Source organism: Dromiciops gliroides, chromosome 3 (genome assembly GCF_019393635.1).
Source record: "Dromiciops gliroides isolate mDroGli1 chromosome 3, mDroGli1.pri, whole genome shotgun sequence".
NCBI lineage: Eukaryota > Metazoa > Chordata > Mammalia > Microbiotheria > Microbiotheriidae > Dromiciops > Dromiciops gliroides.
Window position 1 is genome coordinate 55,168,877 of NC_057863.1, and position 16,400 is coordinate 55,185,276.

General features: G+C 35.1%; 1 protein-coding gene across 1 annotated transcript in view; it reads left to right on the top strand.

Moving 5' to 3' along the window:
- The window catches only part of ATR (ATR serine/threonine kinase), a 118,538-nt gene that overhangs the window by 84,464 nt on the left and 17,674 nt on the right, over positions 1 to 16,400 (top strand). The window contains exons 30-39 of the mRNA XM_043990538.1: positions 516 to 607; positions 2,896 to 2,987; positions 3,269 to 3,446; positions 4,953 to 5,132; positions 5,852 to 6,011; positions 7,316 to 7,495; positions 10,050 to 10,192; positions 12,655 to 12,752; positions 13,503 to 13,735; positions 14,824 to 14,958. Of these exons, the coding sequence (XP_043846473.1) occupies positions 516 to 607; positions 2,896 to 2,987; positions 3,269 to 3,446; positions 4,953 to 5,132; positions 5,852 to 6,011; positions 7,316 to 7,495; positions 10,050 to 10,192; positions 12,655 to 12,752; positions 13,503 to 13,735; positions 14,824 to 14,958 (1,491 nt within the window). The remainder of the gene's footprint in view (positions 1 to 515; positions 608 to 2,895; positions 2,988 to 3,268; positions 3,447 to 4,952; positions 5,133 to 5,851; positions 6,012 to 7,315; positions 7,496 to 10,049; positions 10,193 to 12,654; positions 12,753 to 13,502; positions 13,736 to 14,823; positions 14,959 to 16,400) is intronic.

Below are 16,400 nucleotides of genomic sequence, written 5' to 3' on the forward strand. Positions count from 1 at the left end.
ATCCACTGTGCCACCTAACTGCCCCAGAAGCTTTATCTGAAGGTAAATCATTTTAACTTAACTTTGACAAATTAATACCATTCACACAGCTAGTAAGTGTCAAGTGTCTGAGGCTGGATTTGAACTCAGGTCCCCCTGAATCCAGGGCTGGTGCTTTATCCACTGCGCCACCTAGCTGCCCCCTTTCTATTCATTTTGTATATGTTATAGATATATGCTTCAAATGTATATAATGTCTCCTCCCTTAGAATATATGTTACTTAAGGCCAGAGACCACTTCATTTTTGTCTTTGTATCCTTCTGTTTAGTACAATGCCTGACACATACTTGTCATTTAATAAGTGCTTATCGATTGATTGCTTGATTGTCTTGCTAAACCAACCAGTTGTTAAACAAAAAATGACAGTCATAAAGTGGTAGGTGATATTTTTATTACATTATCATTTAACCAATTTAGTGTTCATTTGATTATAACTATGATTGCATTGATATTGTAAATATTTTTCAATTTATAGATCATTCATTATCATGGTGTAGTGAAGTCCATGTTAGGTCTTGGTCAGTTGTCCACTGTTATCACTCAGGTGAATGGCGTGCATGCTAACAGGTAATATTTTTTAAAGGAATCATTTTGCTTAGTTATCTTCTCTAACTCAGGAATCTCCAGCAAGTAATTTCAGGAAATAAACTATCTTCTAAATTCATGAAACATGTAGGGCTTGTGATAGTCAGTGTAGCATTGTTCCATGAAAGACATTTTATTCTACCTCATAATAATAATTTATATTTACATGGTGTTTGCAGGTTAGCAAAGTACTTTATACACATTATCTTATTTGATCCTCACAACCTAGCTTATGATTTAGCCTCTCGTTTAAGGAGTTACATGCTATTTTTTAATACCCTTTTAAGGAAATAACTGCTTTGTGCAGAGCCCTTATTAGTCTTTTGGTGATTTTTTGTCTAATACCTAGTATTAGTATTGTAGTTCATTTGGAAAGACCTTCTCTGAGTAGCAACCATCATCATCATTAATTAGATCTTTGTCGTCTGAATTCATAATATCACAGATATATTTGTTTGATACAGTTAACAGAACACTTGGCTCCTAGTAACTCTATGAGAATATTAGTTTGTAAACTATGAATTCCAGTTGATAGATGAAGCACCTTAGGTGCAAGGAAGTTGAGTTTTATGATTTGAACCTAGAATTCCAGTGATCTTCATAGTGTTACTTAAATCTTCTGGAAACAAATTTCAAGAACTTTTTAAATTTTAAGTACATTACTTAAAAAGTAATGGTGATAAATAAAACTGTTGGGCCTAATTTCTAGCATATTGTTAGTAGAAGACTTTGAAGAAACCACTGTATAGCCAGCTGATTCTTTTTCCTGTACGAAGTACAGTTCAAAGAAAAAAGGCAAATCTCTTTGCAAAAGCAAGCTGAGAAGGAGTTTATACAGCAGAATAAATGTGAGTGAATGGTATCAGAGTGTTTTCCTGAGTAGGAAAAAATTAGACAGGAAACATCTCTGCTATTGCAGACTCACATCAGTTTACCTGCATAATAACCCTCCTCCATCTTAAATGCCAAGCAATGTGTAATAAAGCTACAGGAAAGCAACAGAAAACTTGTTTCCCCTTCCACAAAGGGACAAGGAAGTAGTAAACATGAATACACATGGCTCTCGAACTAATTATTAGTTCAGTGGAAGCAAATACATTTTTTTAATGTTGCTTTTTGTGTGTGTGAGGCAGTTGGGGTTAAGTGACTTGCCCAAGGTCACACAGCTAGTAAGTGTTAAGTGTCTGAGGTCAGATTGAAACTCAGGTCCTCCTGACTCCAGGGCCAGTGCTCTATCCACTGGGCCATCAAGCTGCCCCCTATAAATTTTTTTAATGAGTTGCACAGATAGTTAATGAAACTCTTGGCAGTACATTTTTATATAATCACAAGGACCCAGTATGTTTCTGTAAATGTGGGGGGAAAGGGAGTTTTATTGGTTAAAAATACTTATTTTGTACATAGCATTATATTTCTTTAAACCTTGCTATAAAATATATATAATATTTGAAGAGATAAATTGATAAATGTGCTATTACTTTAATAATCTTTAATAGAAAAAAACGTAAGTAACTAGCTACTTTGCTTTGTTCCTTTTCTCTGTTATACATACCTTAGGAAAGCCTAGGTGGTTGGTCATAATCCATGACTCTGCTGTACACTTAATATTAAAATTATTGCCATAGTGCCTTTGAAAGAAAGAGCCAACTTTTATGAGGCAGAATTTGCAAACTTAAAGTGACAGAATATGTCTTAAGTACTTATTAAAGCTTTAAGTGATCTGTTTTTACATTTTTTAATGTGACTGATCACATGAGCTTCTTTCTACTTTTGAATTTGATATTGACTTAACTTTTTTAATCCCAGTCCCCAGTTCTTTTCCCAAAAACATCTATATGATTTACTACTACCACTTATCATGTATCCCCTTACTTTTCTTTCCTAAAGGACTCATTGAAGAAAGGGACTATGTTATTTTTGTATTTGCATCTCCAGCATCTAGGATAGTGGCTAAAAAAATGTTAGTAGGTATTTAATAAATGTTTATTGATTGATCAGTAATTAATTTTGTCTTTTTATTTAAAACAAGCAACTAACTAATCATAATGACAATTTAACATATGTTCCTAGAACTAGAATGTGTTCCTAGAGCATAGACTAATAGAACTACAGAAAAGTCCATTGTGGGGAAAATTTGCTTAGTAGTAAAGGAAAATTTAGAACTTAATATATTATTTCTGGACATGTTTCTTGACTTTGTTCTTGATTCCTTTCAAAATATCCACTTAGATCTTAAATAGAATGATTGATTGGGGTTTTTTTCTTAATAGGTCTGAATGGACAGATGAACTGAACACATATAGAGTGGAGGCAGCTTGGAAACTGTCACAATGGGATTTAGTGGAAAACTATCTGGCAGCAGGTAAAAATGGATGTTGAAATACAAGCAGTTTTAGTACACTTAGAAAATTTAGGCCTTATAAGTAGCCAGGCAATGTTTATAATTAGTCTTTCCATCTGTACTACTGTCTTCATTCCACTTAGAAACTTTAAAGTAGAATGAAATACTCATTTTAAAAACAAGTTTAGATGAATTTAGTTGAGGATTTTTTTCTAAGCACTTTGCCAAATGAGATAGAGTTCATCGTATACTAACTACTATTACATGATGTGAAATTACTTGCTTCTTAATGTATTTTTCAGATGGGAAATCAACAACATGGAGTGTGAGACTAGGACAACTATTGTTATCAGCCAAAAAAAGGGATACAACAACTTTTTATGAGACGTTGAAACTAGTCAGATCAGAACAAATTGTACCTCTTTCAGCGGCGAGTTTTGAAAGAGGCTCATACCAGCGAGGATACGAATACATTGTTAGGTACTTTTTGATTTCTCTAGGTCTGATATTTTAATAGATTAAAAAAAACAACAACAAAAAACTCCTCATCTGACAAGTCTACAACTTACTCCATTCATAGCAAATGTTGATAATGTATTTGGTACGTTACATCATATCTGGTTATATTGAATTGTCATATGATGGTTTCTACCTTAAAATCACTGCTGTTCCCTAAAAAGAAAATGCCTTTCTGACTACCCATTTTTAATCTGAGATGCACTGAAGGAACTTTTTTAAATCATACAACAGTAGCATTTTGCAGGTCTATAACTTCATCTTTGTGAGGATTTCTACTTAATGCAAATTGCACTTCCTCCACATTTTAGTAGTTAGTAAACCAAGTTTCTTTAGCCAAACAGAGTAATTTCCTAATGGCCAGTTCTTTATTATATACTTCGTACTTATTTATGTTGGTTGCAGATATATTCTCTGAGCAACTCATCCTTGAAGTTGAAGTCTTTTCAGCTTGATGAACTTGATGGCTTGTACTTGGCTAGAACAAATAGCCTTTTGAGAGCCCAGGTTCATTTCCATGTCATAAAGATACATTGGAATAGAACCTTAGTAGACAGTAAGGTTTGGGTTGGGGGGGAGGGGAGGAATTGGGGTTAAGTGACTTGTGAAGTGTTTTGAGTTCAGATTTGAACTCAGGTCCTCCTGAATCCAGGACTGGTGCTTTATTTACTGTGCCACCTAGCTGCCCCTAAATTGCTGTTTATTATTTTTTGTTTTTGTTTTTTTTGTGGGGCAACGGGGATTAAGTGACTTGCCCAGGGTCACACAGCTAGTAAGTGTCAGGTGTCTCTCTGAGGCTGGATTTGAACTCAGGTCCTCCTGAATCCAGGGCCAGGGCTTTATCCACTGCGCCACCTAGCTTCCCCCTAAATTGATGTTTTATGCACAGGTTTTTGCTGTTAAAATTTTACCAGTCATATATCAAGAATAAATAGGAATAGGAACTGTACATGTAGCTTAATTGATTGAGGAAGAGTTTTCTGTCTCTGCTGGTCTGCATCTTCTCTGAAACTTAGAATCTTAATTGTCTAGAACAGTGGCATCAAATTCAAATAGAAATCAAAGACACTGATCTGTGGGCCCCTATTGACTTAGTTTTAAATGATATCTGTTTTATTTTTATTTATTTTGTTACATATTTCCTAGTTATATTTTAATCTGGCTCATGGTGCACTTAGGAGTGTTGCAGGCCATGTGTTTGACTCCTCTCACACGGATCCCTGAGTAATTCAGTGACCTGCTCAGGGGTCACCTCGCTGGAATGTGACTGAGGCAGAATTTGAACACAAGTCTCTTTGACTCTGAGGCCAACTCTCCAACCCTTCACCATTCTGCCTCAAGAAGAAATACTTTTATAACTGCACATTTGATCCTTTTGAATTCAAAATTCATTGATTCTTCGTGATTGGTTTGATTCATATGACCTGATGAGAAGTCTTTAGTTGAAATAGATTTCTCATTTCCTCTTAGGTTGCATATGCTCTGTGAATTGGAACATAGTATCAGACCTCTGTTTCAGCAGTCCACAGGTGACAGTGATCAAGAAGATTCCCTCAACTGGTTAGCTCGTCTAGAAATGACCCAGAACTCCTATCGAGCCAAGGAGCCCATTTTGGCACTCCGTCGGGCTTTATTAAGTCTCCAAAAAAGGTTTGACTTTTCACTTTCTTTACTTAATATTGAAATTTGTAAAGTCACTGTTAGATATAAGCTTTATTTGGGAATACATATGCATCCTAATTTTTTGTCTGAGTCAGTGTCTCCCTTTTCTTATCAACGCTGCACTTCTGTTGGTAATGTAATCAACTCAGATTGGGGAAAGAACATTCGGCTTGAAGTCAAGAGACCTGGATTGATTTCTGTCTCTTATATTTACTGACTGTACAACTAACTAAGAGGAAGTTCATCTGAGCCTCAGTTTTCTTATTTTGAATACTGGGATGATAATGTTAGCCATACCTATTTCACAGAATTATAATGCTTTGAAAATTGGAATATGGAAGGAAATGTAAGGATCTATAATCATTTTTACTCCCTCTAACCTAGTTCATTTCATATATGTGTATAAAGGTTTTTTAATACAGGTCAATTCATTATGATCAATTTTCATGAACCTAGGACATATGAAAGTAGGTCAATATTTTACAAAGTTGTAAGTAAGCATTTAAAGCAGTTGGTATTAGATTCCTTTGAAAGAAAATTACATGCAACCTCCTTGTTATCTGGGACTGGGATCTGATTTTCGTCTTTGTTTCCTCAGTTTGTATCTTAGTACTTTCCACATAAATAGGTATTGAATTGAACTGAATGTTGAGGTTAGACATTTCACTTCAGTTATTCACAGAATACACTTTGGACTATTGCTCTAGACCTGACTACAGTGAAATGGTTGGAGAATGTTGGCTTCAGAGTGCCAGAGTTGCCCGAAAGGCCGGCCATCACCAGACAGCCTACAATTCCCTCCTTAATGCGGGAGAATCACGACTTGCTGAATTATATGTGGAAAGAGCAAAGTGGCTGTGGTCCAAGGTAATAGAGAAGACTGTATCACCAGTGTGTGGCCAGTATATGGTGGATCTTAACCATGCCTCCCTCTGCCTGCTATTCAATTGTGAGGAAGAAGGACTGACAGGTTTAGAGATTTTACCCTACTCCTGCTTAATGACAGAGATAATGCCTACGCCTGTTTCAGCCTTCTTCCTCATTTACCCACCACAGCCTGTCTGGAATCAAGGACTCTTGGTGCTATTATTGTCTGGGTGCCTTCCTTCCTTCTTTGTCTTTTGTAAGCCCCAGGGTACCTTCCTAGCCTTGGATAAAAGTTTTAATGACATAACCTTTACTCTTTTCATGTGTCCTTTATGCATCTCCCTACTAGACGATGTCTAGGACTGTTTATTCTGCTTTGTCTTTTTTTTTCTTTTTTTCTTTTTCTTTTTTTGCAGGGCAATGAGGGTTAAGTGACTTGCCCAGTGTCACACAGCTAGTAAGTGTCAAGTGTCTGAAGCCAAATTTAAACTCAGGTCCTCCTGAATCCAGGGCCAGTGCTTTATTCACTGCACCACCTAGCTGCCCCCATGTTTATTCTACTTTGAATGTAGTACCCAATGATTTTTAACCATTCCTTGTTTCATAGAGATTAAGCTTTGAGGGAAAGGGGAGGGATCTCAAATCAATCCATTTATTCTTCTAGCTCCTGGGCTTAGTTTGGGAAACTATCCCTTTTCCCCTGAAGGCTCATATTGACACCCTTATCCCTAGATCAGTTCTCATCTCCTTAGATCATAGCTGCACTTAACAAGCTGCACTTAATTCCCAGACTACAGAGTTCCCCATATCCACCATTAGTATGGAATTATCAAGCACAGTATGGCCCATATTAGATATTAAGTTGAGGCTTCAATATTTACCAGTTGTGGATGCTGTAATCCTCATAAAAATAGGATTAAAGATGAGGAGAAGAAATTTTACCATGTTAAAAGCAGGAAAAAGTGATATCTCTCCCATCTAGAAACACTTGATCTTTGGGCCTAAATCACTAGCTTGATAAAAATCATTTTGCGTGTTTTATGGCACTCACTGCTGCAGGGATTTTACATAATGTTCAAGTCCGTATGCCCTTAGGAGTTTATTATTATTATAGAAACAGAATTTTATTTGCCTCAATACTTGAAGTGAAAATCAAGTCAGAAGAACATATGGTAGTATATATTAAGTAGACTCACCCCCTTGGAGTTTCACAATATTAACTCAGACACTTTGGACTATGTATTTTGTTGTTACAAACAAGAATATTTTGTTTAAATCAAAACATTTTCGTCTTTTTTTTTTAGGGTGATGTTCACCAGGCATTAATTGTTCTTCAGAAAGGGGTTGAGTTATGTTTTCCTGAGAATGAAGCTCCAACTGACAGTAAAAATAAGTTAATCCATGGTCGAGCTATGCTGCTTGTGGGTCGGTTTATGGAAGAAACGGCCAACTCTGAAAGCAACGCAATTATGAAAAAATATAAGGCAAGTTGAATTCTTTAACACCATACTAAACTAAAACCAGAATATACATTTGGACAGTTTGTATCCATCCAATAGACTCAAAATGTCTAGAACTTTCCAGAATGAGAAAAGAACATATTTACTAAAATCATGGGTAAACATCAACATTATTGATCATTTGTATCCTAGTATATGTTAAAACACTTTCATTAAGTTTCTTAAAAATCAGAAAGTTAGAAAAAAAAATCTGCAAAATTTAAATGGACTAAAATTTATAAGACCTGAGACTAGCTATGGTTACAATTTGTTAGCACAAAGAAAGTATTAAAATTCTGGACTGGTTCCAGGTGTCATAATCATTAAAAGTCACTTGTCTGGTAAGGAGAATTAACATAACGTGTGGTTGGGGGTGCAATAAATAATTATTATTTATTGACTAGTTGTATATTTTTCAATTCATGATTTCATCACAGTGGGTATTTACTCCACTAATACACAGATTTCAAAACTCTTGCCCCCTTAATAAATAATTTCATAAATTGTTTTGATGGAAAAATTAGATTATTTTCCAAACTTTTGATGGTGAGCCTCTCTGCACTTACCTAGGCTAGGCATAAGACAAGAGAAGTACAGTCCATTGCTGGATATGTATTAGAAGCCTTTCTAGTTTAGGAGGACCCGTTAGAACTTACAACCTCTGGGGCAGCTAGGTGGAGTCAAGAGGATCTGAGTTCAAATCTCACCTCAGACACTTACTAGCTGTGTGACCTTGGGCAAGTCACTTAACCCCAATTGCCTTAAACATCCAGGGCCATCTTCAGTAGTGCTGATATATATCTTGCCACTGGACCCAGATGGCTCTGGAGAGAGAGTGAAGTTGGTGACCTTTCATAGCCTTCCCTCAATTAAATCCAATTCGGTGCAAGTCATGATATCCCCCTGATGATGACATCCTCTTCATGAACAAACGACAAACAACAGCAGCCTCTGAGATTTCAGAGGCCTCTTCTTCCCACTGTAAAGCACAGTAATAGGATTTGGCTCAATTTGTTAAATACAGTAAACGTAAAGAGGTTTTTAAAAATGTCTTTGAGATCTAGAGATGAAGAGACCTCTGCAAACCTCTAATTCTATTTATCAATGCTTATGGGCAAACTATTTCTCAAATTATATGTAGATGATTATTGAGATTTTTATTCAAAGAGCTCTATTTGAGTTACTTAAAAGGGTTTATATGTACAGCATGAAAAGGAATTAAAAAGCATTTATTAAGGCTCTGTTATGTGCAAGGCACTATACTAAGTGTTTTGCAAATATCTCATTTGATCCTCACAACAACCCTGGGAAGTAGATGCTGTTATTATGCCCATTTTCCAGTTGAAGAAACTAAGGCAAGCAGAAGTTAAATGAATTGTCCAGAGTAACATAGTTACTATCTGAAGCTTCATTTGAACTCAGGTCCTCATGACTCGAGGCCCACATCCATCCTCTGAGCCACCTAGCTGCCAGCTATTTTATTGAACACTTACTGTGTGCTCAATGCTATGGAAATGTAATGGTAGTATAAATTTCCCTGAGGGACTTGAAAATTAGCTAAGGTTTGTTTTTCTGGTGGTTATATCTGGGGTTTTTTTGATTGTCATTTTATTTTCTGTATCAGAAATTCTGGACAATTTTTTATTTCTTGCATTATGATGTTCATGTTTTTTTGACTTGTCATGTTCTTCTGGGTGACCTTAAATTCAACATATCTTGTGATCTTCAAGATCAGTGTTTTGGGAGATCATTATCCTTTTAGTATTATTGCCTTTGTGCTTTTTTTTTTCCAGATTGTCTTTCACTTCAGCATTTTTGTATTCCAAATCAATTGTTCTCTTTTTCATTTCTTGCCACTTTGGATTCAAATTTTTCTCTCTGCCTATTATTTCTGCTCTATTTTGTTGTACTTTCAACGTAATAGGCACTTAACAAGCTGCACTTAATTCCCAGACTACATAGTTCTCAGTATATCCACCATTAGTATGGAATTATCAAGCACAATATGTATAACCCATATTAGATATTAAGTTGAGGCTGCAATATTTACCAGTTGTGAATGCTGTTATCCTCTTAAAAATAGGATTATAGATGAAGAGAAGTATTTCCTAGTTAAAAACAGGAAATATTGATCTCCCATCAAGAAACAATTGATCTTTGGACATAAATTTCTACCATTCGTAACCTGTTAACCTCTGTTTTCAAGATTATTATTTCTCTCTTGAGCCATTTGGTAACATCATCCTGTGGGTGTCTTGGTCTGCAGAGATAGCTTACACAGTTTCCTGTCTTGATGAATTTTCAAGGACTGGAGAAAATGGTCTTCCATCTTGTTAGTTATATGATTAAGGTTTATTTTTTAAATAAGCTTTTCCAGTGTTACTGCCCACCACCCAAGTTTGTTATGAAAAATTATGGAGAAACTATAAATTTAATTTGAGGATTTCTTTTAGGAAGACTTCTCATTTGAATTTCCAATTCAAAGTAGAATAAATTCTAAATATTTTCTAAGGTAAGTTTTACAATATATCATTTTCAGGATGTAACCTTATTCTTGCCTGAATGGGAGGATGGACACTTTTATCTTGCCAAATACTATGACAAATTGATGCCTATGGTCACCGACAACAAAATGGAGAAGCAGGGAGACTTGATAAGATATATCGTTCTTCACTTTGGAAGGTGAAATTTAAGATTTAATGTTTTTGCATAATGAATATGCAGAGCTAACTGGCTTACTTATATATACACAGCAAACCATTGCATTTAGGATTTAAGTGGTTCTATTTCCTCCTTTACCTATGATATAATTTGTTAACTGTATATTTACATTGAAAATATTTAAACATTTCATTTGAGATCTGGAAATTTTTGAAAATGTTCACAACACTCTTCAATGCAAGATATTAAGTGCAAAATATTTAATAAAGGTTATCTCTTCCCCACACTGCTGACCATTTCATTAGAAATCGAATGAAATGGCAGAGCTACATAAGGTTTGGAAGAAACAGAACATTTGCTGTTCATAAAAGCAGATGACCATATATCCTTCCAGACTTGTGAGATTTTTTCTCACTAATTAGTCATCAAACCTAAAGATTTTTAATTTAGGAAAAGTAGTAAAAAGTTGTTTTTATAAGAAAATGCAGGGGCAGCTAGGAGGCGCAGTGGATAAAGTACTGGCCCTAGATTCAGGAGGACCTGAGTTCAAATCCAGCCTCAGACACTTGATACTTACTAGCTGTGTGACTGTGGGCAAGTCACTTAACCCTCATTGGCTCGTAAAAGAAAGAAAGAAAATGCATTCTTAATTCTAAACAACTATCAAATGAACTTTTGGACAGCAAATCCATTTGTAAGTTGAACTTTGTTTATATTGATAATCCTTGCCTTTCTTCTGTTTGTTTACATTAAATTCTTACTTGCAAAAATTGATCAAAATAGTTTGTTTGGCTTTTAGCAATATATTAGCAAGAATTATTTCAGTGAAGCCATATACTTGGATCAAAGGGGGTCTATAGGTTCTACAAACTTCTCCCTATTCCACAAGAGTCCTCTATATATAGGATTCAGAAAGAAAGGAGGGTATGTGAACTTGGATTGAAACAAAATTATACTTTGGTTTTTACTAACCTCTAACATTTCCTTCGATTTGGAAGCTACCAGAAAGGTCTACAAGACAAAAAGAACTCCTGGTCTCTGTGGAATACATGGTTCATGATGGGAAAGGGGGATGGTTAGTGGAAAATTAAGTTGACTAGTAGTTAAGGATCAGATTACAGAGAGCCCTAAGCAGAAGACTGAAGAGAAGACGCTATGTACACAGAAAGGAACCAGTGAAGACTTTTAGAACCTGAGCAACTTGATGAAATTACTATTTCAGGAAAATAGTCTAGTGTTGATGGGTAGGCCCAGGAAAAGAAGAGATTGGAGGCCGTTGGGCCCCTAGGAAGTTGCTTCAGTGATTCTTCAGGCCTAAGGGAGCCTGGAGGCTTGACCTCACATAGGCCAGCACTTCCTTACTTCATGATAAGTGTTAAGGTAAAAAAATTGCTTGTAGGTCATTCAGCAGTTAACCAAGGGAAGTTTACTTAGCCATAGCATAAATAGGATATTTAACAAGGGTACTCTGACATTTAGCTTGGGGAAAAGAATCTCATTTTCATATGCAAACACATTTGGTTACCAGGGTGTGATGACTCATATCTAAAGGAAAATGTAGATGCTATATGTCACAGGTACCAACTCCTAGATGACTAGAAATGTAGGCCAGAATATCAAGATGCTTTCAGAAATCTGCTTTAAGGGAGGCACAGTTCACTTAACTCTCTTTGCCCCACAAATTTTTTTAAAAAAAAAATGAAAAAAAGGGGCAGCTAGGTGGCGCAGATGATAGAGCACCGGCCCTGGAGTCAGGAGGACCTGAGTTCAAATCTGGCCTCAGACACTTAATACTTACTAGCTGTGTGACCCTAGGCAAATCACTTAACCTCAATTGCCTCACCAAAAGAAAAAAAAATGTTTTTAATTTAAGGGAGGCACAGTCAGGCCAATCAAGTCTAGGAAACATTTCAATCATATTTCAGGCAGAAACTAGTTGAACTTTCATGGGAAAGAGTTAGACTATTGTTCACACCAAACCAGGAATGAGATAGTAAGGGTCTAGACTAGACTTATGTCAGTGAAATAGAAAGGAAAGGATGGATGAGAAATATTAAGGAAAGAATATAACTAAAAAACTTAGTTAACCTGCAGGATAGAACTTTGGCATTGGATAGGTAGAGGGGGAAATCAGTTGATTTAAAGGCATAAGACTTAGGTCAAATACTACTATCTGTAGACTTTCTGAATCCCCTTAGCTGCTAGTTTCTTCTTTTCTAGAAATCTATTCTTTAGGTCTCTTATATGTATTTATTTATATTATGTTGTCTCTTTAGAGTATAAGCTCCCTGAGGGCAGGAGCTGTTTTTGCTTTTTCTTTATACACCCAATGCTTGGCACAATGTAAGAGCATTACTAAGAGCTCTTAGTAAGAGTTTAATAAATGCTTATTGATTGATTTTTAGGAATTTATGTGTACTCTAGATTTAAAATCTTATAATGTAAAAAAGAATGATATGCTAATACTCTTTGTGCAATTACAGATCGCTGCAATATGGTAACCAATTCATATATCAGTCAATGCCTAGAATGTTATCACTGTGGCTTGATTTTGGTGCTAAGGCATATGAATGGGAAAAAGGTATAACTTTTTTCTACAGTATGAAAAAATTGTTTTTGTAAAATCAGATTTACATTAATAATTTTATTTTATTAAATTGTGAATATTTGATGTAAAGACTAATTAAAGAAATGGCAAATTATAGATGTACTTTGATTCATAAGAATATCAGTCACATAATAAACATCTTAGAGAGAGCCCCAAGGGAACACATGTCCATACCTGAATAAGTATCCCTTCCTACACCTGGGCAGATGAGGCCTGCCCAAATACAAAGATGAATTTAGAATAATGCGTACTAACTAAAGATTTAGTGCAATTTTTGATGGGGTGAGTATAATGAAAATGTCAGATTACCCATAATTTGAGCTAAGCAGACTATGCAAAAAATAAGGTTAACTTTGACAACTTTGCCTCCAAGAAATTCTGTGACTTCAGATAATACTATGTCTAGACTTTAATTCCCATCTAGCCTACTAAAGAGATTATATTAGATGAGAGTTTTAAAATTATGATTCTTTAAATACCAATGACAGCAGCTGGAGGAATTTCCATATATAGATTGGTTTGTTTATCCTGTTTATTTCAGATTACAGCTGATAGCCTTAAATGGGTCTCCATACTTCAATATTTGGACAGAGTACTTCCCCATTCAGAAATAGGCAGACACATATTTAGAAGTGAAAGTCTAGAAAAGGTTTTTTTAAGCTCTGAAACGTTAAAAGAACTGTATACTTCTGTAAGACTGATTTACTGTCCTGTTTCTTCTAGCTGGTCGTTCTGATCGTTTACAAATGAGAAATGATTTAGCCAAAATAAACAAAGTGATCACAGAGCACACAAATCATTTGGCACCTTACCAGTTTCTAACAGCTTTTTCACAGTTGATCTCTCGAATCTGTCATTCTCATGATGAGGTCTTTGTTGTTTTGATGGAAATTATTGTCAAAGTGTTTCTAACCTATCCTCAGCAAGCAATGTGGATGATGACAGCTGTATCAAAGGTAATTTAATAACTGGGCTAATTTCTTTTTATAAAATTTAAAAATAAATTACAAAGGGGCAGCTAGGTGGCACGGTGGATAAAGCATTGGCCTTGGATTCAGGAGGACCTGAGTTCAAATCCAGCTTCTGACACTTGACACTTACTAGCTGTGTGACCCTGGGCAAGTCACTTAACCCCAATTACCCCACCCCCAAAACAAACAAACAAATAAATAAATAAATTACAAGTAGATCACTTTAATTATCCATAGTAGTTTAATGCTAATCTGTAAATAAAAGAAAACTCGCAGGTTCTTTTCCTCTTTTGGAGTACTGGAAAGCAAAAGAGAGGCAGAATGGCAAGACAACTAGAGAACTGGTTTTGCATTCAGGAAAACTTAGAGTCAAGACCTACCTCTGACACAAAGTAGTCATTTAATCTCTGTGCCCCAAGCAGCTCTCTAAGACTGTAAACTACACATAAGTTGTTGGTCTGCAGTACTGAAGGAGGTTTTGACCCTTGGGATTCACTGTGCTGATGAAATCACAAATCCAGACCTTTCTTATCCACCTAAAAAAAAAAAAATAATAATGGGGCAGCTAGGAGGTGCAGTGCATAGAGCAACAGCCCTGGATTCAGAAGGACCTGAGTTCAAATCCGGCCTCAGACACTTAAAACTAGCTGTGTGACCTTGGGCAAGTCACTTAACCCCAACTGCCTCACCAAAAAAACCCCAAACAAACAAACAAAAATAATGAACATGTGAGTGTTTTTTTAAGCCTCAAACTTTAAAATCCTTTATTAACAATTTCCATGGAAATTGAGGTAATTAATACATTAATAAGGGTAAGGTAATAACTACAGTTGTTGCCTACAGTCAAATAATTTGACAGTATTAAATATGGCAAATTACATGTTTTCATTATGTTCTTATATGTCATCTCAAATATGAGTTTTGTAACTCATATTTTGTGTGACTCAGTTCTGAATTAATAATAAAAATTCATTTCTTTTGTGCTTGATTTATATATTTCAAAGTTTTACGAATAATTTTATTTCAGAAGTTAATGTATAAATTGAGTTTGACAAGTATATTTTTTCTTTCAGTCCTCTTATCCCATGCGTGTAAACAGATGCAAGGAAATTTTAAATAAAGCTATTCAAATGAAGAAATCTTTAGGGAAGTTCATCGGTGATGCAACTCGACTAACAGATAAACTTCTAGAATTGTGCAATAGATCGGTACAGTAAAATTGTGCAATAGATCGGTACAGACTAATCATGGGGTAATTTTTGCAGAGAATTCTTGGTATCATGATATGAACTGTTTTATCTCACATAACAGCTACTTTATACTTCATAAATTAGCTCTGCAGTTCATAAAGGATTTTCTTCTTAAAGTGCATTATTTTAGTGTTTGATGAGCTTTTATTATCAGGACCAACCTTAAATAAGGGATTTTTCAAAAACTCAGTTAAATATTTATAAAACATTTTTTTCTTTTTTAAAGTTAATCTCTCCTACTCCTGTCTTGTCTTTTCATTTTAAAACCTTTAATATATTTAAGACTGACCTATATATAATAATAAAGGTTGCTATAGAAATATGTTAAAAATAGTAACACCCCCGGGGCAGCTAGATGGCGCAGTGGATAGAGCACCGGCCCTAGAGTCAGGCGTACCTGTGTTCAAATCCGGCCTCAGACACTTAACACTTACTAGCTGTGTGACCCTGGGCAAGTCACTTAACCCCAACAGCCTCACTTTAAAAAAAAATTAGTAACACCCAAAAGAAAAACTGGGCCTTTTTTGTAGTAGGAAAAAATATTGGAAATATTGCTTCATTTGTCAAGTATTTACTGTCATTTGACTGGTATGCAAGTTTCTGATATCTGATATATATGGTATTTTTGGTAGCAACTCAAACAGTGGATTTTTATTATACCAGGTTATTTATGCAAAAACAGTTCAATAACTCAGTTATTCAGAGGTTTATGAGATTCTGAGGTCTCTTGTGTGTGTTTTTCTTTTTCTGTCGAATACCTTTAAAACCACTGCACTACAAGCATTGAATCAAACGAGGTGGAATTCAGTTATTCTTAATTTGTTCCTTACCAGGAGCTATGTTAATAATAGGGCTCTATGTTAGTAGTTTCATTAGTCAAAAGATTGATGGTAACTTTATGGGTTTCAAGCAATTGTTTTTTTCTTCCATTACCATCAATATAAGCATGTCAGAACTTAATAATGAGGTACTTTTCAAAAGTTTACATTTAAGTTCTTTAGTATTTATTCTTTTACCTTGAGCACTGAATAAAAAAAGGCAGTTAAAACATAGAACTGACATTAAAGATGCCCAAATATTTTCCCTGAAGTTTGTTGTTGCTTTGCTATATAATTTTTTGAAAGCCACTTTTTCTCCTGATTTCTTGTTCTGTGGTCAAAGGTGCAAGTAATTCTTGCCCAGTTAATTTAATTCATGTTATATATAATATATTAAATTATTGTTGCTAAGCTTTTTTCATCTTCATATTAAAATACTAATATTGAAAGCCTGTCCATATCATTAGGATTTTTATGACCAATTTTCGATAGAACTTTGAACTTAAATAGAATATTTTAATTGTGCTTTTATTTTTAATCATTATATTTGTATGCCTAACATGGTATTTTACATGCAATAGG